We start from the raw sequence: 27,500 nt of genomic DNA, 5'->3' as shown, positions 1-27,500 counted from the left end.
GCATACCTATCCATCACATACAGATACTGGACTTTAGTAACCAGTAATGGTATGCCTACTTACACACCACTGGGACATCACCCATCTGCCTTGCTTCTTGGACCCACTCATCCAAGACCTCCCCTGTTTCTTTGCTTCTAGTCAGCATAGAGTTGCCTGACCTGCTCACAGGTCCGAGGGATACCAGTGGCACTGGTGAGATCATGGGCAAGACAATGCCAGGCTTCCTCTTTATATTTGGAGCCCTGGTACTGGCCCTGCTGCAGTCTCTTGGCATGTTTTTTTACCAGGAGATATACCATGACCTTGGACTCTTGTATGCCCCAGCGCTGCACCCAGAAGCACAATCCCTCTCCAACTCCAGCCATCCTGCCTACAGTGGGAAGCTGCAACCAGTTATGAGCTGTATTCCCATCTGTGGGGTTTAAGTACGGCCGATTTTACGCCATTTGCTGTGATTGGATGGTTTTGAATATGCTGAGCTAAGCTAAGCTACGGGCAAACCTGCTTAGCTAAGGTTGGTATTGCTTAAAGGGACAGATTCAGCACTGCTTACCAATGGGCAAATCCACTTAGCTGGGCTAATCATTGCTTAGCAGTCATATTTACACAATGCTTACACCTGGTAAGCAGAGCTGTGCAATGCTTAGCATTGCTTATTTTTCACTTTATAGACTATCTGCTGTATGGCATTGATTCATCATTCATTACATATTATAAATTTGTTTACTGTCCCTGACATCCACCAATGTGCTTTCATTACATGTATTCGTGTGTGACTATACTGTATGAGGCAGTTGGGTTTATATGGGAATTTCACAACTTTATTAAACTGACATCTCATATCTGGACCTAATGCAGTACTCCGGTTAACAAATATATGTTATTTAGTAGGTAATACTAAAAAAATGTTTATGTACTGCTTTCACATGTAAAATGTGAATTGGTTACAGTGGGGATCAAACCAGGAATAGCTGCTTGCAACGTATACACTCTAACCACTACACTATTGCAATACTGCTTGTGTTGGGTGTCTCTTGCTATTTAACTTGTTGTGCTCTTTAAGCTGGACTAAGTGTAGCTAAGCAACGGGCACACCCACGCAGCTATGCTTAAACTTTATCGCATTTATAAAAAAAAAAAGTTTTGTTGTGTTATTTTATCTATACCCTTCAGAATATCCCTGCTAATGCCAAACCTGTTATTTTATCAGCTTTCTGCTTATTGGGACAATTGTCCCTTTTGGCTTTGTCCACATTACTTACTCTGACGGGTTGGGAGGTGTGCGCTATGTGCTTATGCTGCCTGTGTTATCCTAAATAACTTTTGGCTTGGTAGCATACCTCTCAGCCTCTTAGAGCAACATATCTGGACAAAGCCTACAATGATGGGGGACAAATAGGGGCAGATTTTAAATATTGCTCTTACAATCTTAAAAAGTTGATAGAATAATAGGTTTTACATTAGCATGAATTTTCTGACAGATGTGTGGAGTCTTAAACTCAAATGTTTTGTCATTATTTAATTACTTCAATCCTCAGCTATTTGCCAGACAGGTACACATTTTAGGGGGAACACACCAAAAATATGAGGCAAACATCTAGGCATTCTGCAAAAATCTGTACAGTTGAGACGTATGCTTGGTAGGGATGATTGTCCCTTATGCCTTTGACCACTGATTTTTGTTTTCCTGATGGGTTGGGGGTGTTATGAGCATTCTTGCTCATTTTTAATTCCCAAAAGGCAATTCTGGAGTGCAGGGGGAGTGTGTATTGTGAGAGCTCTGTTCTCAGACACACCCCCTGCAGTTGTACACAGCTTGGTGTCCACTTAACAGCAAAGTCAGTGAGCCTTCATGAATATGCAAGGTGTGCTGCTGTGCTGTATAGGAATGGTCCCTGCCTTGCAGAAATAACTTATTCCTGCATGGCTGCTTGCTGAATCCTGGGGCATATGTTGGCATAGTGTAATAGTATTTTCACTTTCTTATGATTATCAGACTAACCCTTAAATAGATAAAAATACTGAAAATAGGTGGATGGAGTTTTGTGTTGCAGCTTCAGTGGTCCTTAATAATTTTATAGTGTTGGTCCATCATAACAGATTCTGTTAAGATATTTGTTGGGTTGATTTAAGGTATATGATAATTAGAAATTCACAGCCACCTTATATTTTCAAAATCACTGGTTAAAGGAATTCTTATCCAGACCCATATTTAATTTCAAAATGGAAATCATGTGATGCAAATCATATGATTGTTGTACTACATACAAACTGTATGTTCACCTTTTGTGATGCTCAGCATATTTCCTGTGTCAAGTCAACAACCAGCAAACCAGTCCACTCTATCATTTTTGTGGCTCTTTTTTGGCCTATCAGTTTTTGTAATTTTTGTGGACTATTACTTCCTTCTGCAATGGGGGACCATCCTCCCCCTGGTCCTGGCCTACCCCATTGTTAGAATGTTTCTGTGTCTTGAGGATTCTACACCGTCATTTTTTTCCAGTCCTGGCATCAGCGTGCTTACCAGGATAGGGCACGTTTTTATCCTGGGCCTTATGCACACAGCTATCTTTTTTTTTTTAACCTACTTCTATCCATGATATACATACAGTGTATATATCAATGTCGTCTTGGTGAGATTTTGTGAAAAATAGGATCGACCTCCTTGAGGATGAATTCAGTGCCAGAAATACTACTCTCCTTTGCTTGCCGACTTATCATCTCTCCATTCGGATTCCTGAGCATCACTCTTTTCATTTCTCCAAGTCTTCTGGGTTTCTAATACCATATAGTAAATCCAAAAGTAAGGTAGGTAATACCACGCTGTATATGAAGAAACTTCACTTTATTAAAACAATGAAAGCAGTATCATAAGTGCTTTTGGGTAAATCCCTTCATCAGATGATAAAACACTAGTAAAAACATAGTATCTAATATAGTACAACGCAGCCATTGAAAATCAATAGTTTACCCTCCTTTTTGGTAGAGCTGGTTTTAAAGGGACAACATCATTTAATCCTGGGGCTTTGTCAGCTCCCAGTCTAGAATCCATTGCATCTCTTTGTATTCAGTTTCATTATACAAGTCACCCATTCTTTGACTTCTGTTCACAACACATATAACCATAAAGGCAAATACATGATCACTATGCAATTCTATATGCTTGTACAGTGCATTGTGTTCCTTTCTTAACCTTATATCTGATAGATGCTTAAAAAATCTATCTTTAAGTCTGCAATCTGTTTTTCCTACATAGTAAGCAGTACACTGTTGACAGTTCACAATATAGACAACATTTTGCATGTTACAGTCAGCATACATATTCAAATGGTAATTCTTGTTGGTCCTGGGGTGTATAAAATGGTTCCCTTGTAGAATGTGCTTACAGGCTTTAAAATGTAGGCATGGATAAATTCCCTTCTTCTTAATGCCTGAATTTTTAAAATGCATAGGTTCTTGACACAAAATATCTTTCAAATTTTTATTTCTTTTAAAAATAAATCTAGGCTGTGTCCCTACCACTCTAGTTATATTCTCATGTGTTAAAATAATTTTCCAGTTATCTCTAATTATATTACATATACCACCCATATCATTACTGTATGTTAAACTTATTTTCCAACCTTCATTAGCTTTTTGAACATGTGCATCTACCTTATTAGACCATGTTTTACCTCTCTGTAACCATGGTTTTGCACTTTGTTTTCTATAGAGACTGCTGTTGTCCATTTCCTTTTTCAATAATTTTTTACTATAACCTCATGCTTGAAAATTATTCTTTAAAGAGTCCAATTCCTGTATAAAGGAATTTTCATTCATGCAAAGTCTGGATGTTCTACAGACTTGTCCCTTGACTATGTGTTGGAATACATGTCTAGGGTGCATGCTATCAAATCTAAGCATGCTATTGGTCCAACAAGGCTTCCTATATAGTGAGGTTTCTACCTCCCCATTTTTTTTCTTAAGTTGCTTCATATACAGTGTGGTAGCACTTGCCTTACTTTTGGATTTACTATTTGGATTTTTTGACAGTACTTTCAGTGGAAGGAGTCCTTTACTTTTTGTTCTTTACTTTGCTGTGGTTTCTAATACCATGACAGGAATGGAGCCCATTCCTAAGTAAAAGTAAGATTAAAGTTCATGAAATTAACATTGTTTCAATCTTTGATGTTAGCCAAAGGTGCTCTTCGCAGCACCCGCAATGTGCCCAGTAATGACTCCTTCTGCAATTCGTATGGAGTTACATGTATTGGTAGCATATCCAAGTATGATTGCAAATTCTTATTTATAAGACCTGTTGCCCTACTACTACTGGAACTGTCTGGGTATCCTTTTTCCACATTGCCCTCATTTCCGCCTGCAAATCCTGGTATTTTATGACTTTGTATCTGTCTGTACATAAGACACTGTAGTCACTGGATGTAGCAATTTCAACAATCAATGCTACTTTTGTCTTCTTTTCATGGACTACTATATCTGGTTTTCTCGCATCTATTTTTTGAACTGTTGGTAGTGGGTGATCCTATGTGATATAAATGTCATCATTTTCTAGTATGCTTTGTGGCTCATGTTTCCAGTGTTTTTCTGCTACTTCAGTACCATAATGTTTGCACAGTCCCCAATGCAACAGTCTTGCCACATTATTATGGCTTTCAGTATACAATCCTTCTGCCATTAGTATATCACAACCAGCTACAAGATGTGCGACTGTTTCTAGTTCTGTTTTCAAAACCTGCATTTGTCTGTTTCTCTCACATGTTCAATGGACTTTGTAAACCCCCGTGTACATAGTCCAATATCTTGGGCTGCCAATATTAGCCTTTCATCTCTTGTTTTAAATTCACCTCTCCTTAACCATTCCTGCATTCGATCCTGAGGTTGTTCCAAGAGTTTCCTGTACTTGTAGCTATATTCATGCATTTTCCATATTTCTTGCCCTCTCATCTGATCCTTCAACTTATACTATTTTTTTGTTTGTTTTTTAGCACATTCAGTTGCTGCCTGATTTTTATCTACTTCTCGTTTAATTTCCATTCCCACTTGATGCCAGTGTTCTTCTGCTAAACAAAGCAGGGAATTCATCTTGACTTTTTCTCCTCATGTTTTAAAAACCTTTCACTACATTTGGGTCTTGTGAGGTCAGAAGATATGTGTGCAGTCCCACAATTACAGATCTACACATGTAATCAATTTCAAGGAAGCTCATACCTCCTTCAGAACATGGGATATATAATCTTAATATGCACTATTTGATGAGCATGAAACATCCTTCTTGTTTACCTGTCTAACCTGTCCCAACACATTTTGGGGGCATCACCTGAGTGATATAAGAGATGGATAATGAGGTATGAACAGTGACTGAAAGAGGTAGAATTTGTTACCAAGAAGAAACAAAAGCAAAAAGTGAACATGATATGGGGCCATATCGTTATTGTTTGCAGTGCTTAAAACTGCATGATGTGAGATGGGATAAGGAGGCACAGTTATCATAATAAAGGTATTGACTTTAGTCTATACATCAGAAAGTGCCATTTTTTTAATGTAGTGCACCCGCAGGTGAAGCTGAAGAGATATGGGTTCCTTCCTACCTGACTCGGGTGACACCCCTATTAGGCCCAACACACCAAGGTGGCAAGAGGGACAGATTTTATTCTAGGTGACACATCTAGTTTAAAAGGCACTAGCACAACCATAAGCAAATTATTTCAATGGTGCACCAGTTAGCAATAAGGCAAGGTGAGATATGCATGCAGTGAAAACTTACATTCACCCTCTTCCCAGAACTCAACAGAAAAAGGTCTAGACATTCAAACATGCACAAAGAAGGCAATATCAATGAGCAATAAAGCTTTATAATGCAGCAATACAAACACGGGAAAAATGCAATATCATTAAGCAATAAAAGAGTTATAATACGACAATACAGATATGAGAAAATGCAATGTCATTGAGCAGCAAAAGTCTTGAAGGCAGCAGTACTAACACAAGCAAAATGCAATGTCATTGAACAATGAAGATTTATAATGCAACAATAGAAATATGAGAAAATGCAGTATCATTGAGCAGTAAAGATTCTTTAAGGTGACAGTACTAACATGGCAAAATGCATTATCATTGAACAATAAAGATTTATAGTGCCACAATACAAATATGAGAGAACGCAATGTCATTCAGCAGTACTAACACCCTCTACCCCCTTTAATCAATTCTAAACAGACCAACTATGAAACACTCTAGTATACCTTGTTCACTAGCCAGTGACTATTTACAGTCTTGCTGCCGGCTTGATGGGGCCCAAGTTGGAGCTCATATGGATCCCAGTTATTTGTAGTCCACAAATCATTAGAGTGGGGGAACCACAATCTTATAAAAATACAAAATGACGGCCAGAGCCTCTCACCACTCCGTCAAGAATAACCTAGTGACCAGGCGCCGTGGTTCCTCTGATGAGAAAAGTAGAAAATCACCTACCAGAACTCTGGTAATCATCTATGGCTTCTCGGTACTAGGCCCAAGGAAACTCCTTTCCTTGCTGAATCGCAGCAGGTGTGAAACTACTGGTTTCAGACTTCTCTCCTGATTCCACAAAATACCATATCTAGCATTTCAGCAAGAGACAGACACAATCTGCTACTTCACTTCCCTGTCCCAAAACACTAGAAAAGAAAATCCAGTTGTGCTGCAAGGCCCTTTTTCCCTTCAGCTGCATGTTTCAGTCTTCCCTATTTCAGTTAGTCTTCCAGAAAAAAAAAACTCTTTCACTTTCAAAGTTGTCTTTTATATCCCTGAAAAGGAGCTCCACCTTGTGGTGTAATGGAAAACTACAGTCTATTACTTCTATATGAAATACAGTGGGAGCTACACTCTCCCCCCACTTGAAAATCTTAGGTCCCCCCAAGTCAAAGATAGATTAGCAGAAAATATTTGCAAAGACTAATGCACCATCAACTGAACAATATTGTGGCATTCAAAAGGTACATTCCACCAAGGGTAATCAGCCTTATGTTTAACTTGAGATGGGGTTTCACCACTGGAGTAGGAGGCATAGGGAATATGAGTGCAGACCCTGCAATGAGCTGTGGTCACAGGTTCCTGTGTACTATGTCCCAAACTGCTATAGGTTAATCTCTGTGGGGTGAATCAGTCTCTGCAGTTTTGGTTTGGATGAGAGAGCTAAGGAATTTTGCTCAGAAGGTTTGTCACTCACATCACATTCAATGTCTAGTTCTTCAGTAGGCATAGTGTCTACTTCTAAGATCTCCTCTTGTATAACTTCACTTTCATTTTCCATAATGGTATGACTATCCTCAGCACTATTTTCTGAAGTTTGCATAGCAGGGCCTCCATCAGTATCAGGTTCTGCAAGAGGCACAGAAACATTACTTAGTCTATTGTTAGGTCTGGGCTGCTCAAAATGACAAGGAACAAATTCCGGTGCATTTACATTGAGATTACAGCCCATGGGGTCTTGAACATCCTCATAAAAAACCACTGAAATCCCAGTCATCATCACTGTCCTCCTCTCCTTCAGCAGGAGGAAGCATAGGCTCTTGAATATTGGAGAGGATAGTTCCTCTCCGCCTTAGAATTCTGGATTGCCTTAAGTTAGGCTTCCACTGAGTCATTCTGGGTTCCGGATTCATGAGTCTCACTGATTTTGCCAAAGGCATTAAGTTGTTCTGGTGCTAAGTTTTTATTTCTTTCCTACTTTCCCCTCAGGGCAAACTTGGTAGACAGGGATATTAGGTAGCTGAGAAGAAATTATATAAATCTCAGATCCCCAGCTGTCAGCTAGTTTATGCTTTCCTTGTAGTCCCAAATTTCTCAAAAAAACTCTGTCCCCTGGCTGCAAGTCATGCATCTTTACTTTTTTGTCATAGTGAGCATTGTTTTGCTGATGTCTTTGTCCTGTTGATTTTTCAGCAAGCTCATAAGCCTATCTGTAGTCCTTCTTGAGTCTCTCCACATAACTGCCGTGAGATTGCACTGGTGTATCATCAGCTGTGACTCCAAAGGTGACATCAACAGGAAGACGAGCTTCTCTTCCAAACATTAGGAAGTAAGGTGAGAATCCTGTACCATAATTTCTAGTACTGTTGTAAGCATGCACCACTGTGGCTACATGTCTACTCCATTGACTCTTCTTCTCAGCAGATAGTGTCCCCAACATGTCTAGTAAAGTTCTGTTGAAATGCTCAGGCTGAGGATCCCCTTGAGGATGATAAGGAGTGGTGCAGCTTTTTTGGACTCCCAACAGAGTCAGTAGTTCATGGACAAGCTTGCTGTCAAAATCATGTCCTTGATCAGAGTGTATCCTTTTTGGAAGGCCATAGTGTACAAAGAACTTCTCAACTAGTAGTTTTGCCACTGTAATAGCTTTCTGATCACAAGTGGGAAATGCTTGAGTGTACCTGCTATAGTGGTCTGTCACCACCAGCACATTACTGATCCCACCTTCATCCGGTTCAATACACAGAAAATCTATACAGACCAGTTCCATGGGTCTACTACTTTCCATTTGACCCAATGAGGCAGCTCTGGTCAGCAGAGTCTTTCTCTGAATGCAACAAAGACATGTACGACAATAATCCTCAACATCTTGCTTCATGCATGGCCAGTAGAACCTGTCTTGTACCAGACCCATAGTTCTGTCATAACCAAGATGACCATGTTCATCATGCAATGACCAGAGTACTACTTCTCTATACTTCTGAGGAAGCAACAATTGCCATTTTTCACTGCCAAGTGCACTTGGAGATCTCCTATACACTACTCTATTCTGTATCTGGAGTCTGTCCTATTCTATGGCCAAAAGTCTTGCCAGAGGATGAATATCCATGTAAAGCATATTAACTTATTTCTTCTCTAAAGCAGCTACCACCAGCTGATTTAAGGGGTCTTCTCTTTGATGTCTCCTGAGGTCACTGTTACTCAACACTGGTATCAATGAAGCCTGTAAATTGAAAAGATTACAGTAAGCTTGGGGCATGCTTGCTACAGACAGACCCAACGTCTGGGCCCAACATTCACTGTGTTGATAGCAGGCTGCAATGTGACACATAGCTCTCACCCCTGGCACTGTAATTTCCACCCATTCATCATCGAGGTGTAAGTCTCCCTAAGATATTTTGGACAGACCATCAGCATCTCCATTTTTGCGTCCTGGGCAATATTTCAAACCGAAATTACAGTTGCATAGAGCTGCCATCCATCTGTGGCCAGTAGCATCTAGCTTTGCAGTAGTCTGGATGTATGTCAGAGGATTGTTGTCGGTCTGCACTTCAAATTCAGCCCCATAGAGCTAGTCATGCAGCCTGTCTGTCTACAGCTCACTTTAAGGCAAAGAATTCCAACTTGTGTGCAGGATAGTTTCTTCTGTGGGGGATAAACTCTGACTGATAAAAGCCACAGGTCTCATCTTCTTGTCATACTCCTGGTAAAGGACTCCTCCTAAGCCATCCCTGCTAGCATTCACATGTAAAGGCTTTGTAGAGTCAGCATATGCCAGCACAGGGGCATGTGTGAGGCAATACTTAAGCTTTTCAAATGTCTCTTCACACTCAGGAACCCAATAACTCTCCATGAGTTCTTTAGAACCTCTCAGTCCCTTAGGAGTTTTCACAAGGGTATCTTCATCTGTTTCATCTGCTTTCTCATAATTTTGGAGCAAATGGTTGAGGGGTTTTGCTAGCTTTGAAAATCCTTCCACAAACATTCTATAGTAACTGAAGAATCCCAGGAAAGATCGCAGCTCTGTGATAGTTCTGGGTCTGGGCCAAGATGTCACCACTTCAGCTTTGCTGGGATCTGTGGATATTCCATTTGCAGACACTACATGTCCCACATAGGTCACTGAAGGTTGAAAGAACTTGCATTTGTCCAATGACAGCTTCAGGCCTTCATTCTCAATCCTCTCCAATACCTTCATCAGTCTTTCTTCGTGCTCCTCTAGGGTCCTCCCAAAGATAATGATGTTGTCCAGGTGGACTAAGACTTCCAGGAGATGCATGTCTCCAACTGTTCTTTCCATGATTCTCTGGAAAGTTGCCAGTGCATTTGATAAACCTTGAGGTAAGCAATCAAACTCAAAAAATCCCAAAGGGGTGATGAAAGCAGCCTTCTATTTATCTTTTGGGTGCATAGGGATTTGGTAGTATCCACTCCTTAAGTCCAGCACACTGAACCACTTACTGCCCACCAGGTAATTTAGAGCATCTTCAATCTAGGGAGTTGTGTACTGGTCTGAAATGGTTCACTGATTCAGAGTACGATAGTCAACACACATGCAAATTGACCAATTCTTTTTCCTAACAATGACAATGGGAGAGGTATATGGACTTCTTGACTCTCGAATTATCCCTGCGGCTTTTAGTTCTTCTAAATGTTTTCTTAAGTCCTCCAGGTCTCCTGGGGCTACTCTTCTGGAACGTTCCCTGAAGGGTCGTTCTTCTTTTACTCTTATTCGGTGTTCTGCACCTTTTGCACATCCCACATCTAGTTCACTAGTAGAAAAACAATTTTTCTTTTTCATTAGTAGCTCTTTAACTCTGTTTAGCCACTCAGGGGGCAAGAGACCACCTCCTATCTCAATACCTTCCAGCTTCAACTCGTTGGATCTGTTCTCATTCCTTGTCAACACAGAAGCAGGTAAGGTAGTGGCAGCATAAACATTTCCAAAAATGCATTTGTGAAGGCAGGACAATGGGAGTACTTCCTTTATTTTTCAACCCTACAGGCAAAGTGTCATAAGGATGCTTTAACTTGTCTGCAGGCCAAACGTCTGGGACTAGTTCCAGCCCCGGTGGCAAGTCACTTTCTGGATCTGGTTCCATCATGAGATGAGAGGAAACTGTCCAAACATCCGCACTTTGACTCTCAAGCAGGTGGTCTGACCAAGATGAATTATATGCTCTTTCTCAGACAGGGTCCACACATGACCAATTTCATCTTTCCTACTATCCTTCTCCCTTTGAAGGGCACAGAAAACTGGTCTCAGGAGAGGATGTAGTGTTGGGTGTTCCTGGGTCAGCTGAGGCATTAGCATTCTTCTGACAAGGTCAATATTTGTCCCCATTAAAATAAATGCTAAATCCTTTCCTTTTGGCCTAGGGCACACAACAAGTGTTTCAAAAACTTCTGTTGATGCAACAACTGAAGTGGAAAATTCTGACTTGAGTGAGACATAGCCATCATAAGGGAACTTCATGTCACTTAGCCCCCAGATCTCCAAATCTTCTAACTTTTCAAGTGGCAAATGCTTTAAGTATTCTTGGTAGAAGTCTCTGTACTGAATGGTGATTTGTGCACCAGTATCCAACAGTGCTTTATTATACACTCCTTCTATTTTTACTGACACAACAGGGGACAGTCCCGGTAGGCCATTGGGTAGTTTCTGTTTCCGGTGTTGTTCAGCTGTATGGCAATCAGCATTTTGTTGAGGTACCGCCAGTTGACCTCACCATTTTAACGGATAAGACTCTTGCTTAGTAATGCTTTGCGGTCTGAGATGCTGAGATTTTGGCTGAGATGGCTTTCCAATTCAGTTGTTCATCTCAGATGAGCTAGAATTTTGCATAGTAGGTAGTCTCTCTCCCCTATTACAAGGGTTAGTGTGGAAAGGAGATCCAGGGTGCTGTCTCTTGATGTTAGATTTCATGGAGCTCTTTGTAACTGGGAACTCAGCTGGCTCCTTCACTGAGGCCCTTTGAAGTTTCCCTGCATTGCACTAGCCAATAATAGTTTGTTCACTCTTTTCAAGTTCTCACTGTATTAGGACACTGTTGCTTTTTATGCTCTGCATCTCCACAATGAAAATAAACTCCAGTAGGAACTCTGAGCATTGGCTGATTTGGTTCTTCCCTTTGTCCTTTGTGGAGGTTCTAGCTGATGTATTCCTCCCTTCCGCTAAAGTTACCATGGCTTTCTGCAATTCTGCAACTGTCTTGGTGACTTGAGCTATGGCATTGGTCAGGGAAGACACCTGCATCTGCGACTGTGACACCTCCATATTGCAGACACTCTGGGCCATGATTCTTGTTTGAGTAGTGAGTATGGCTATAGGTCCTGCTGGTGTTCACTCACTGTTTTAGTTGCTGTTGAACACTGAGATTTGGCTTCCAACAGGGCTTACTCTTCCCTCACCTCTTTAACCAACTGAGAATAAGTTAGAGTCTCTTCCCTATTTGTCATCCTCATTTCCCACACAATGGGGTCCATAGCTTGAGCTCCCTGTAAAATTTGTCTGATCCATACTTGGTCAGCTACTTTCAGATCCACCCCTTCTTTAGGATGATCTGGTGGAGCATTTTATCTAATCACTTAATGTACTCAGATAGTTTATCAACAACTTCTTGGTATGTATGTTCAAACTAATACAGTAGGTCAGCAGCCCTCTCGGTCCTTCCAAACACATCCTGCAGTACTCCTAAGTAGTCCTTGGCCATGCAATCATGCTTACCCATCATTAGGTTGCGTATGGTATCTGCAGCTAATCCCTTTAGACTTTCAGCTATCCGCTGCTTCTTCTGAGATTCTGGGATATCCCACTCCTCTAGGGCTTGTGAATCCTGATCCATCCAGGATTCAAAATCTTCCTCTCCTTGAGGTGTGGGTTGTTTGCCAGAAAAGAAATGCAATTTGCGGTAGCCAAACCCAGTGAATGGCTGTGTAGGCTTTAATCATTTTTCTACAATACTTACCAAAACATTCAAAACTTCAGACCCTATAGTATTTATGGGCAGTGAAGCTGCAGCTTCTGGTGTAAGGTTCTGACCTACTTGGATGGCTTCCACAGGTATTTTCTCTGTTGCTGAGGTAGTGCACTTCTCAGGGATTACCACACGGACTGCACTCTCACCTGAAATTTGTACAATCGAAGGTATGTGCTCATACACTAAAGGACTTTTCCATTCTAATAAGGCCAATGTGCTCTGCTTGGTAGGGTCCACAGGGCTGTCCAACAAAAATCCACCCCCCACAACTTGCAAGGATCCTGTGATTTGATGTATTTGCATATTAGTCCATGTGACCCCTGGCAACACCAGAACTAAGCAATGCTCTGACTGAGCATTGTGCTGTTTGCACCACTTAGCGGCTACTTCTGGATTTATGTTTCTGCTGGATTTGCTTTCCGCACATACAGGGGAATAGGGTGGAGTCCAAGGCAGTACAGTAAATCCTGGATGAGCCCCCAAATGTAGCGCACCCATAGGTGTAGCTGAAGAGATATGGGTTCCTTCCTACCTGACTCTGGTGACACCCCTATTAGGCCCAACACACCTAGGTGACACATCTAGTTTAAAAAGGCAATAGCACTACCATAAACAAATTATTTCAACAGTGCACCAGTTAGCAATAAGGCAAGGTGAGAATGTGCATGCACTGAAAACATACTTTCACCCTCTTCCCCAGAACTCAACAGAAGAAGGTCTTGACATTCAAACATGCACAAAGAAGGCAATATCAATGAGCAGTAAAGCTTTATAATGCAGCAATACAAACACGGAAAAAATGCAATGTCATTAAGCAATAAAAGAGTCATAATGCAACAATACAGATATGAGAAAATGCAATGTCATTGAGCAGCAAAATTCTTGAAGGCAGCAGTACTAACACGAGCAAAATGCAATGTCATTGAACAATGAGGATTTATAGTACAACAATACAAATATGAGAAAATGCCATGTCATTGAGCAGTAAAGATTCTTTAAGGCAGCAGTACTAACATGGCAAAATGCATTATCATTGCACAATAAAGATTTATAGTGCTACAATACAAATATGAGAGAATGCAATGTCATTCAGCAATACTAACACCCTCTACCCCCTTGATCAATTCTAAACATACCAACTATGAAACACTATTATACATTGTTCACTGGCCAGTGACTACTTACAGTCTTGCTGCCGGCATGACTGGGTCCAAGTTGGAGCTCATATGGATCCCAGTTATTTGTAATCCACAAAGCGTTAGGGGGGGCCACAATCTTATAAAAATATAAAATGATGGCCAGAGCCTCTCACCACTCCGTCGAGAATATCCTAGTGACCAGGTGCCGTGGTTCATCTGATGAGAAAAGTAGAAAATCACCTACCAGAACTCTGGTAGTCATCTATGGCTTCTCAGTACTAGGCCCAAGAGAACCCCTTTCCTTGCTGAATCATAGCAGGCATGGAACTACTGGTTTCAGACTTCTCTCCTGATTGCACAAAATACCATATCCAGGATTTCAACAAGAGACAGACACAATCTGCTACTTCACTTCCCTGTCCCAAAACACTAGAAAAGAAAATCCAGTCATGCTGCAAGGCCCTTTTTCTCTTCAGCTGCATGTTTCAGTCTTCCCTCCTTCAGCTAATATTCCAGGAAAAAAAAAAACCTCAATCACTTTCGAAATTGTCTTTTATATCCCTGAAAAGGAGCTCCACCTTGTGGTGTAATGGAAAACTACTATCTATTACTTCTACATGAAATACAGTGGGAGCTACATTAGAAAGTGTAGAGCACAACTAGAATATGTTACTAGATGAAATTGCAGACACTAAGAACACAGGTGCATTTAGCTGTGCATGGGATAGGTTCATAGGTTATAAGGTCATAGTTTCAATTATAAAGGTAACAGCTCACTGGCGTTCATGAAGCTCAGTTTCCATCACCCTATATTGATGTTTTCAACTTTCTTAACGTGGATCAAGGCTGTAGCTTGGAAGTTAAAAGTGACTTATCTGAGAGTAAACTGTAGCCTTAAGTTATAATCTTAGAAGATTCTGTGTAAAGTATCAGTTATTTTTAGTGCTAGGTCCCCTATATGGTGTTAACTCCCTCAGTGGTATTGTAAAACTAGACTTTGAATAAATAAACAAACATTGTCTAAATATTAGACAGTGAACAACTAAATAATCTATTAAGAAGCAAATTATAATGACAATTCCGTAATCCTTTCCTGATAATTCACTGGTTCCAGAGCTATGATTTTTGTAGTCTCACTAGTATTTAGGACAGACAGTGTCTGCTGTCCTATGGGTGTAGATAACCCCTTCTACACACTTTGTAAGACAGATGAGCTGTATAAATCCCCATGTTTGCAGTAAGATGTAACTGCTACTGCACAGTGCCTAGGAAACTCATGGATAAGCGAGTGATAGCATGTGGATTCCAATGACATGATACAGTTATATCAAATTATCATGCAGTTACACAGGGAACCTTTCGATGTCTCAGTCTACATATACTGAAAATAGGAACAAAGGCCCTTGAAAGTAGGAACATCTAGCCAAAAGATCTGGACACCTGATTAGCATAAAATTTGAATAACAAATTTCATGTGCCTCTTCTTGATTTCAGTAGGAATGTAGGATGCTACTTAGAGACATGTTTATAAAACAGGGTGTGACAAAAATGGTGGAAAAATATGAGTGAGTTATTGAAGAGACAGTGTAAAATCTGTAGACTTTAATTAACTGTACTGCAAAATTCTACAAGACAAGGTCATTTAATTTTGATTCATTAAAAGGGAAATGCAAGATGTGTCTTTGTTCTTTAAATTCTGTTTCCTACTGGTATTTTGGTCATCCGCTATGGTTTTCTGTGTACTAGACAGCTTCCAAAATCACACGTAATGAGGGTGATTTAAAAAATTGTGTGAATGGGTAAACTGAGCCTGAAAATAGGAACATACCTCCAAAAATAGAGACATCCTGTGCAAGGGTAAATCAGGCCTGAAAATAGGAGTATTCCTCCAAAATAGGGACAGCTGAGAGATCTGGATACAAGCTATACACAGCTAGGGCTGCAAGCTGTCTGTTTTTTTTTTCAGACTAACTGGAAATTAAAACGCTGTAAAAACTTTGGTATTCTGTTTCTAAAAACAAACAAGAATATCAGAATTTGTTAAACTGGCAGATTTACACTGCTTTTCTGTAAAAAAAAAAAAAAACCCAAACCAGAAAAAAGAGGACTTCCTCCTCCCCATGATGTGATTATGATGTCACAAAATGGGCAGAAAATAGACAGGAAGAGGGGTGAAGATGGGGCAGGTTTAGGATGGTGCAAGGGGTGTTGGCCTTGGTCTGGTTTCAGTCACAATGAAAGGTAGCAACCCTATACACAGCTCATTATGTCAGGAGATACCAGGGTGTAGAAGCTGTCCTGCAAAAATGTGTAAGAGGTGTATCAGCAAGGTTTTGAATTTCTTGTGTTTTGTTTAAAATGCAGTTTATTTTAAGAAGTGTCATGGGACAGGGCTTGCAGTATGGGGTTTCACACTTCTGATAAACAGCCATTTCACTCACTATGATGTGTGTTTTTGATTGTGTAGTAGTCTTGGTAAGTGACCAGGAAATTTTAAAATACATAAAATTATTTCTTTACCACTTATTACTGAAGTTCTAGTTGGTCACAGTATGATGTTAATGCTCTCCAATGCTAATGACAGCACTTATTACACTATATGCATATAACAATGATGTAATTTCACAGCCTTTTAAGTGTAACAAGCCATAACCATGTACTGCAATTTTATTAGTATTAATACTTCAGACATAATTAATAATGCTTATCTTAACCCTATTCATCAATGATACAGTACCAAAAAGGCAATCCCTCCTTAAAGTCATTCTAATTACACTTATCTGATGTTTAGTAATATTATAATATAAATCTTACAGTAACCATATATCAGCATTTTATAATATCAATATCTTATATAAGATGAAGCTTTGGTTTTATAAACTCATAACTTAGTACTATTTAGATTTCAATAATTCAAAATACTATACACAGACTGTCTGCTATGAAGGTGTTTTCCTTTTTTGTACCGCTTCAGTTTTCATCTTACTCCTTGAGGAGTCTATATCCATTCACTCCCTATTTTGTCAGTCCCCCCCCCCTTTAATTTCCACACTGGGCTTTCCAACCATTCAGCTGCCATAATTTGCCCATTTCTTTTCCATCACCAAGGTTAAAGCTGCTCAATGCATGACCATCATAAAGGCAGTAATGAGGGGATTTACATTTTCCTGCTTTAACTCCTCCCATCAGGACTGACATGAGGGTATACTTTGCCTACACTCAGCATGCACATTCCCACCTATGCCCCATGAAAGCTACCTTATGGGCACAGCTTGGCAGAGACAATCATATCCCCAGCTTATAATGTTGCATACTCTAGACCTCTCTTTCCAGAAGATGTCAGTATTTCAGTGATCCAGACCATCCCCCTACCCCAGAATGGGCAGGTCAATAACTAATCACGTCTTCCTCCTGATAAATATGATTTTAGCATGATGCGCTTTTCTTCTTGTTAAAACATTTCTGAGCTTTCTTATTAAATATTAATCCCTATGTAGAACTTTACTGCCGCATATGAATTAATATCCAACTCTTAACTTTATCTTAACTTTAGGGCACTCCATATTTGGTCATAGCATTGCTTATATATCCCTTCCTTATCATCTTTCTTGTCAGCTTTAAAATGCTAGCTTTCCAGGAAGAAGTTCATTCTAATGGAAACTTCATCATTAACTTGCTGAAAGATCATGATTGGTCTGCCATTGTTAGGAGTTTATCTTATCTAACAAGTGACTACCTACTTCAGTCAATGGTAACCATATGACCACTGGATAGGTTGCAGACAACCCTTTAAATGCAAGTCAGCCATTTTAATCTCTTACTGGGAGCACTGCCTTGTTGATCTGTGTTAATCACTTAAGACAGAGTCATATCACTGACTTTCTAGTAAATTCAAGTAACGGCACATTAGTTTTCCAGCCATCCACACAGTATCCCTTTCTTATTAAGGTTATATTAATTAATTGGATTAATTTGTACTTACTTCAGGATATCACATTTGCCATTGAGAATGTTACATATATGCTGTTGCAGTATATAGAATAAATTGTTCCAGTCACCACTGGAGGTGTTTAAGGTTCCAGCTTTCCAGGGATTATTAGGCAGCTGATATCAGAATAAAGATTTTGTAAAACAGAAAGCCTGTATTCTCCTTCATTCATGCATAATTATACTTGTCTTGGGTGTACCTGTACTGTAGATAAAAAAGTATCATAAAAGTAAGCCCTTTCATTTAGCCACCTTGCATTCTAGAAAGTCCAGTTCTGTCAACGTTTCATTGCCTGATAAAGCTGATCCATCAGTGGGTACGTCTTTTTTTTTTTTTTGGGATGCATGTGTCACCCTGCAGACTGTGCATAGTCATCCACTGATGATCAGTGTAGGACTGTAGTGTAAAGAGGGATAAAGCCTTGACCTGGATGAAGTGATTGATTAGTGGCTTGGACACCTGTAGGAGCTGACCAGGAAGGATGGGAGTGAGTGGACACTGCCACCTTGCTCATCCTCCAGAAAAGAGGTGACTTGGTTCACCACATATGGTGACAGCTAGTGGGAGCACTAGGTGTTACCCAGCAGAGGCTGAGACAGCTGAACCGGCACAGTCATGGTGCTTATCACCAACAAGCTGAGGGGGGAATCCATTGTATGCAGACATGCTTCCTCTTGGGGTACTGCAAAAGTGGGTTCAACAGAGGCACTCAGGGGGTGAGATTGCTCACTGTGGGGAGAAATTAAGTCACCCTATAACCAGCAAACGGGCCATTCCATACCTTCTGACTGTGGCCAACAAATGGAGAACTGATTGGGACTCTCTTCAGTGAAAGAATGGGCCAAAGGGCTTTTACCCAACTTCAGAATGCCCACTTTCAATGGCCAGAATGAATCGGTCAGTTGCAGAGGCGAAATCAGGGTTGAGCAAATGGGAAACTGCCCCAAGCTGCAGGTGATAGTGGGTATGATGGGCATGCACTGATTGTACAGGAGCACAGTACTGGCATTCAGAAAACAATTCTGATGTTTCATTTGTTGTCATGCCTGAAGCACTGAATTGCTTAGTGTATGGCAATTTAACAATAACAAGCTACTTAACACATTTGTAGCATCAAGTGGCTTGCTACAGTTTCAAAGCAGAACAGCTGATTTTTTTTCTCATCAACCCCGATTTAAGGGGTATCAGTTTGGGCAACAGCAGAGAGCACCAGACAAACCTATGGTTCTAACTAATTAGGTGTTGTTTGTTGCAAGAGAGTGAGTGATAGAGCAAGTTGAGCCACTGGGGGAAAAAATATATAGATAGATAGACAGACAGACAGACTGATAGATACAGCTCATTATGATGCTCTCAAGTTCACTGTCCAAGATTCAGTATAACAAGTATTTTTGTGCTACTAAACATGTCTGCAACATTCATTGATAAAAAGCATGCGGTAGACCGTTCATATTAAGTAGTGCATGCGGTAACATTGAAGAAAGTGGTGGAAATGTTTATGCTTTCCCACAAATGAATGTTGCTGCAAATTCACTGTCGGTCTTTCTTGATTTTTATTATAGGCTAATTCTCATTTACACTTCTACCATTTCCATAGTTTTCAGGGGAAAATAACTGCCTTCTTATAACTGATTCAGACACACTAAATCAAAATGCATTATTTACTGGCTTAAAATGGAGTTTCTTGAATATTATGATATATACATAAAGAAAGAAATGAAATAAGAAAGTTTTAGAATAAGTCCAGATGTATGAATTTACTGAAGCATGTACAAATACCTTCATACTCAAAAAGCATCTGCAGGTATATGTAATGAGTTATTTGTTATTTAGGTTTGAAAAATCTGTACATTGGTTAAGAATAGATGCTCAGTTTTGCAATGATGACCCAAATGGAAACAAACTTAAAGTTAGGCACTCAAAGTCATACACTGCTCAGATATGGCTAATAGGACACAGATACAAACATATAGCAAAATATTTAGCAAAAATATTTGAAAACCTCCTTACATACAATTAATTTAATGCATACAAAAATATGACATTTTTCATAAAAAACAGCATGATTTTTGTCCAAAATATAATATCCAGACAACAATACTTTCTTTAACATCTGAAATATACTCTGACACTGGGGAATAGTCCGTTGCCAGGAGCTATTTTTTTCTGAATTTAAAAATAACTTTTGACACTCTTCACCACAGTAATCTTCTCAATAATATAACCTACTATGTTTTTTTTCTCAAGAAGTCATAGCGTGGTTTAAAAATGATCTAACTGGTCTTCTGAATATAGTGGCAGAGGTGTAGCCAACTTGGGATGGAGGAGGCAGCCATCCCAGACAAAAGGTTAGGGAACCAATCGGGAGATGCAGATTGATCATTAGTAGTAATGATATTTATTTCTGTACCAGCATTTCTGAATGCCAGCACAGAAATTAATTTTTATATTGCTTTTGGGGACAGGACTTAAGTGCTTCAGCTGTTTATGTGCAGTCAGGTTAGCAAACCGGGTCTATATTCCTGTGTCGACAGGGCTGTTCATTAAACGCCCTTATGTCAACACATATAGAATGAAATGTCAAAATCTTGAACGGCTACAATTTTTCCCAGGGAAAAAAATTGCTGTGCCATTGTTGGGAAGTTGCCATTTCCTTCACTGTAGTGCGATCTCAGAGTTTGACATTTCATTGTATATGTGTCGATGTAAGGGCGTTCAATGAACTGCCCTGTCGACATGGGAATATAGACCCATAGCAAACCACCTGCTACAAATGTACTTTTCCTCAAGCTATGGTTGAGGGGAGTGAGATCAGGGAATGGCTCTGGGTGTTAGATAAGCCATCTTAGTGGTCTAAAGTCTTGCTCGGCAACAGGGTCTTTAACACCAGGTGTTACTCAAGGCTCTTTGCTAGACCCACTACTTTTCTCTGCATAGATAAACAATCCTCCCCAGGACTTGCCACACTTAAACTTTATCATATATGTAGATGACATGGCGATTACATCTGCTCACAGGTCCTCATTCCAGTTAGCCTCATTGCTGCAAAATGAATTTTTCATCAGCTTGGAAATGGATCACCAATAACAAATTAACTATCAATGCAGGTAAATCTACTGTAATGCTTGTAGGTACTTCTTAAAATTAGATTAGTTAATTCTTCAGCACCCAGTATTGCTGACCCTTTTGGTACTGTACTTCTGTTGGATGATACACTTTCCTTTCATAATCACATCAAACGTACTACTACGAAGGTAAAACAACAACTTTGGGCCGCCTGTATTGATGCTCAGCTACTTACATCAGATGCTAGTTATGTATAGCCATCAACATTTAAATCTCAAAAACTGCATATGCACTGCCTACTGTTTCCCCCATCTAATCATAATGCAACAGCTACAGAACACAGGATTCAAAGATTTATAGGCCTGGCTACAGCCACTGAAAGCCATTGCCTCTGTATTCAAAGGACAAAATGGTTATCCATCTGCACTAAGTACAACTTCCTGTTAAAGACATCTACCTTCAAGCTCCTTAAGTTTGGACTCTGCTCACTACTTGCAAATAATTTACAAGTACATAAATCGTCATATACCCTTAGAAAGACTGTTGAGACCCACCTTCTTACTTGCCGCTAATGAGAAATCCTTCTGTAAGCTTGTCACTGCTGTTTGGAATAGGCTGCCTAAAGAAATCATTACTATTGACACTCTTATACTTTAAAAAGAGTTGAAGCGCACCTGCTTTAAAAATACAAATGTACCTGTTTTTTTTTCTTAACCATTAAGCCTCTGTCTCTCCACCAGCACCCCTGATGACCCAGTTTGTTCCCCCAGCCAGAGGGCACTGGCTTCTCTAATTTGGGATTGCTTGAACCTGAGGCAAGGGTTAAACTATCAGGAGCGTACCATTATTCTGAAAGATCTGAGATTTTCCTTAGCCCTAATTCTTTATCTTTCTGCATGGTGATATGCTGAGTGAGCAGAAAGGGGAGGATAGTGCATGTCCACTACCCGAGGCCATTAGAGTGGCCAAGCCTCCTCTGTGTCTCCACACCCAGCCCCAGTGTTTCTTTGGAGCACCAACGTCTGTCAGAGCTCAGTGAGGGACTGCCCCCACATGTTCTTCCCTCCATGGCAGGCACTAAATTAATCTATTGTAAAAATTTGAGTTAGTATAGTTTAATTTTAGAATCAAGCTAATATTTGTACTGTTCCACCTCTCTCACATTTGCAAATACTATGGTGTGCAGATGGCCATTATTGCAATGATTTCATTTCACTATGTAAATCTGTATATAGTGCATTTTAACTTAAATATTTGCATTATTTTCTGAAGCGAGTACATGTCATCTGCATACTACTTCTAGATATGCACTGTATTACCTGGGTAATCAGTGCAATACTGCAGATGTGTAACATGTATTAGTTTTGTTCATACTAAGCTTACATCCAAAGCAGACCATAAAGAATCTCATCCACATCATTCAGTACTCAAAAGAGACTAGAAGCATCCTCCATTAAGCAGACAATTAAAGTGGACGAAACGCATAAATACTGACTTCTGGCATTTTTCCTATTTCAGTCATATACTGGCATTTGTTTTATTTGTTTTTTTTTTGTGTGTGGTTTTAAAATATTGAGGTCTCTCAAGCTGGTTTAGGTACATGATGATGTACATGCCAAAGGGTGCATTATATTCAGTGATGGGCCTAATAAGGGATGAATAAAGTGAGACTATAACTTCTTTGGTCCTTGGACAGATGCCAGGAAGGATAAGTTGTGCAAAGTAGAAGGATTTTCTAATCACATTAGAAACATGGTGGTCAAAGCAGATCTTGTTATAAGCATGATACTCATTTCCTTCATGATCGTCTAATTTAAATGGAATGTTATTGATGTGGTAAGCCGTAGTGATGCCACATTTACCAAAGAAAGTATGCTGCATTACTCGGTGTCGGTAACCTCATGATTAATACACCAAACATTTGTTTGGTCAAGCCCTTGGTGGAGAATTTAAGTATCAGAATGGAACTTGACAACTGCCCTAGTTTGCAGTCATCAACAAACATGGTTATCCATAGTCCCTTGATATCGACTTTATATCACAGAAATGTGTTCCAAAGAGGAGGGGACCGAGGACAAAGCCTTTTGGGACACCACATTTTTCTTTCTAGAGCAAATAACCCCAACCTTAATGGTACCATTTCAGGAATCTGTGTACTAATCCAGATGTGTAATATGTGTAATTTTTACATTTCTCATTTGCTTTTGCTATTATCACTACTATGTGGCCGAGGTAGTAGATGAATAGACCCTGTATCAGCCCACCCACCTAGTTATCAAACATAATCAATAAACACATCTAGATCCTCAGTTATTGCATTAACCACTATAAGGTACAGCTTGCAGTGATAAATACAGATTGTCGTGCATGTCTCTGTGAATACAGATTGTCGTGTATGTCTCTGTGAATACAGATTGTCGTGCACGTCTCTGTGATGAGAGTGTCAGCATGTACAAACTCATAAAGAAACAAGTGGCATAACAAATGTACTAAAACCAGATGCTCCTTCAACCCATTTCTGTTTTCTTCCTCAGATCTATAAAGAGACACGTTGAATAATGGCTTTGGAAAACAGCACTACTCATCGGAGTTACTCTATTATCCCCTGTTTCATATTTGTGGAGGTAGGTAATATTTTCTATTCTTGGCAAAATAAGACTGTAAAACCTTGCTACAATCTTAGTTAATAGTGAATACCAGAATCAGTGTACTGTTTCTGGCATACGTGTGTTGTTGTTTGGTCTTTAAGACTTACAGACCACTTTTACTAAGCCCACTGAAGTGGTTACACTTGGAAGTATTGCCACATGTGAAACATTTATATATATAATGGCAGTGGCAGGAAAGTGGGAGCAAGAAATGGGGCAAAAAAAAGTTCTGTTACCTCCACACCCCTACCACAATTGTTGGAGGCCTTGTCTTATGTTTTCTGACTACTTATTCAGACATGTGAGTCCATGCACCTTAAAAAATCTTCACCAGATGTAATTCTTCATTTCATCATTTCATGTCACCATTGTGGATCGCTACATTTTCAGTTATTCCAATAAATGTAGAAGTCTCAGTGTATCATAGATTGCAGGACATATTCTTAGCCATGGATTTGTAGACACTTGTAAAACTAGTTGTAATAATACCTATAAAACTTACATTAAATGGGTAAAGCAGAATGCAGAAAGGGATTCTTATATACAATGAGCATAGCCTGTAAATTAATTGACCTTTATTCAGAACCATGTGAAACAAGTAAACAACGTCTGTACTGTGCTTATTATTTAGGGAGTTAATAGAGAACAGCAGGACCTTAATATTGAGCTTTCTCCTGTCTGTCATGATTTATGCAATTAGTTATATTAGGGCTTCTGACATTTTTTGAATATTCCTGCTTCACTTTATACAAGTCCTTAAATGCTGTCATACCACAATAAAAATACATTTGTTTAGATTGTCAAACATCAGCATTGTGTTGTTATGACCTCCTAAATGATGTTTTGGGTTATCACTGTGAAGCTGCGGTATTTTTTGTCAATGAAAACTATGATAATGACATGTTATGTGATTACTAGGGCGACAAGACATTGGTCAGCTGTTTAGTGTCACATGATAGGTGCAGAGGGCATTTTCTACACTTTCACATATCAGGCTCCTGTTCCTCATATCAGGGTCTGTTTGTCATTTCAGCTTCCCATGGTTTTACAAATTTAGATCATCAAGATAATCCTGGCTTATTCAAATTTCATATAAAACAAAATATCTACAGATGACATAAGAGTTTAGCCTGAAGATAATCATCTGTCATGATTACTGCTACACTATAATAAGCTGTAATAAACCACTCAAGTCAAGTGAGAACAAGAAGAAACGTTATTGCTCATATTCTTACATTATTTTCTTTTTTTATACTTTTGATTTATTGCAGTGTTATTTATTCTGGAAAAGATTGCTCTATGAGCATTTTTGATTTTATTGTTTAGTTTGCATATTTAAATTATTTTCATGTTTTGCTCTGTTTTACTGCATTATTTTACTTTAAATATATTTCATACAGTTGAAAAAAATTATCTTCTGCATAAGCATCTTGTCAATCTGTCTTTGTGCTTTCCTTGAATCTTCTCCTCACATGTAGTATGATCTTAGCTCATCAGCCTTTGAATTAGTTGATGCTCTCATAGTGTTTAATTTTAATAGTTTGAACAGTTCTTTCAGCCTTTCCTTTTCCCTGTGAAAAGCAGGCCCCGGGATTCAAAAAGCTTGGCGTAAGGATGGTTTTAGCCTTGCGCCGAGTGTCCTCACTACAGATGGCGCAGCAGCGCCATATGAATATGTATGAGTGCGTGACACCGCACCCTCGACGTGCACAGGAAACGTGTGCGAGTGCAGGGGCGTGTACAAGTGCTCTACGAAGGCATAAACATGCCCCGACACTTGCAAAACCTACTATGCCTACTAGTAGAGCCCGCCACTAACAGTAAGTCAGTAATTCAGTGTCAGTGGATACCGAAATGTATGCTATACCTAGCATACAAGAGTGTCCATGAACAGTGAAATAAAATCAAAGTAGTAAACGTAAGAGCATGTAGTGGAATGTTGAGCCCTGTCCCTAGAACTTTCACAATTAGAGTCCCTGTCCCCGTGTCCCTATTATACATTCGAACTGCAGCAATAGCGAAGGTGTAAGCAAAGCAAAGCTTGTCTGCGCATCAATGCCCTCTGCCAAGCGTAGCTTACACATCATATTCATTCAAATAAAGAAAAACATGCAGAATCAACGTGTCAATAGTGTAGTGTTTAGAGCATCTGCCTAACAAACAGGCATTCACGGTTTGAGCCCAACAATAGCAGATATCATTTTCCATGTGGAATGAATGTCGTTTTGCCGTAAAACTGACATAAGAGTACTGCATGAGATATTTAACTTAAATATCATTCAAGCAAAGTGGCACTTTCATAATGAATAAGGTACTAGTAAGCAGGTGTAAGCACAAATAAGCAACAGTAAACACACATAAATACCAGACACACATAAATACCAGTAAGCAAGTCTGAGTGCACTTGCGCGGGTCTAAGCAGTGCCCAGCATAGGAAATGTATATAAGTATATACAGATATATAATATATATATATATACATTATATATATATATATATATCTATGAAGAAAGAACAATGTAACAATAAAGCATACAAAAGGAATGAGAAGGGAATCAACAGCAAACCCAGTATTATATAGCGCTGTCAGCATATGTCATATCAAGCTGGGCAGGAGTGAGCAAAGCACTGCTACTCACACCACAGGCAGGATATTTCCAGTGGGAGTAACATTGTTGATTTGCTAAGTCTACTTTACACACAGAGGGTAGTCCCTGGTGGGACTACCCAAAAACTGATAGGATGATTGGCCATCCGACCATTACAGAAGCAAGGGCAGGTATGTTCAAGGACTAAATGGTGGGAGAGCCTGAGAATACATGGGTTGGGACAACATACGTGTAGGGCCCCTAACGCTCGGGAGAGGGCAATGTGTGGAGGTGTGTCATGGCTGCAATAACAAGTGGACAATGGATGGTATGCATGTATTTTGAACACGGGTGGGGTGGAGGAGCTATGGGTATGAAATGATGGATCCAGGAGTGCCAGGGTTGGATGGGCTGGCTCTAATTGGACCGCCCCATGGAAGTCAGCGAGTTCGTTATAAGTATATATGCATACACACATGCAGACATCAATATGTAGAAGTACATTCTCTGTAACACATTCATTCTATTTGCAGACATAAATAACATGAATGTGCCCTTACAAACCTCGGCAGTAGATAGAATAATAGGTTGTGCAGAAGAGGGATGGGACGAAACTGCTAAAACGCAAAAGTGTGTACAATATCCGAAGTCAGTGCTGTGCTGAAAATAATCAAATGTGAGGACTTTCCCACACATGGAATCATTCCTGTGATCTGCCTGCTACGGCAACGCCAATTACTAAACCGGTCTATTTGTAAAAGAAATATGCCAAACACGTACATAAGTAGACTCTCGTGTGTAATGTGTGCATTACCACATAGTCATACTTATTAATTTATTGTAGTGTCATGTTAACGGGAGTAAGGATGTACTGAAGTATAGAGTCTAATCTTGACATAAACACATGCGTGTCCCATGTTGGACAACTCAAAAATTGAGATTAGTATTCTTTTGGTCGTGCATGTCACCAGTGTTTGTGGACTAAACGTTTGGGAGTTCTGAGAATACGTGGAGTGAGTCAACCGATGGGATGGGTCTATAGGAGTAGGGAGTGGCCAATGTGTAGTGGTGTGGATACACCGCAAATCCGACTGGAGAATGGATGACTGCAGTGTTAGGGAGGCATTGGGGTGTGTGTTTGGGGAACCAGGAGCCATGGTTATATGGGTATATATGCAAATGAAGCAGCACAGCAATAGTGTATTAGTTAGAGCAACTGCCTAACGAACAGACATTCCTGTACTGAATCCCACTGTAAAACATACCATTTACCATTGATAATCTGTACATGAACATATTGCGACATCTGTCCACTGTATAACCTGCAAAATATCAATTAAAAGTTAACTGGAGTGAAT

The 27,500-nt window shown here is 39.8% G+C and overlaps 1 protein-coding gene across 2 annotated transcripts in view; it reads left to right on the top strand.

Moving 5' to 3' along the window:
• PLPPR1 (phospholipid phosphatase related 1) overlaps positions 1-27,500 on the top strand; it is a 2,199,975-nt gene that overhangs the window by 1,257,850 nt on the left and 914,625 nt on the right. For both annotated transcript variants that reach the window (XM_044068258.1, XR_006364450.1), the window contains exon 4: positions 23,441-23,530. In XM_044068258.1, the coding sequence (XP_043924193.1) occupies positions 23,465-23,530 (66 nt within the window). In that variant the 5' untranslated portion in view covers positions 23,441-23,464. The remainder of the gene's footprint in view (positions 1-23,440; positions 23,531-27,500) is intronic.

The sequence above is a fragment of the Protopterus annectens genome, chromosome 4.part0, assembly GCF_019279795.1.
Source record: "Protopterus annectens isolate FY-2018-M chromosome 4.part0, PAN1.0, whole genome shotgun sequence".
Lineage (NCBI taxonomy): Eukaryota > Metazoa > Chordata > Ceratodontiformes > Protopteridae > Protopterus > Protopterus annectens.
The sequence above is the reverse complement of the archived record's forward strand: the minus strand, read 5'-3'. Positions and strand labels throughout refer to the sequence as shown.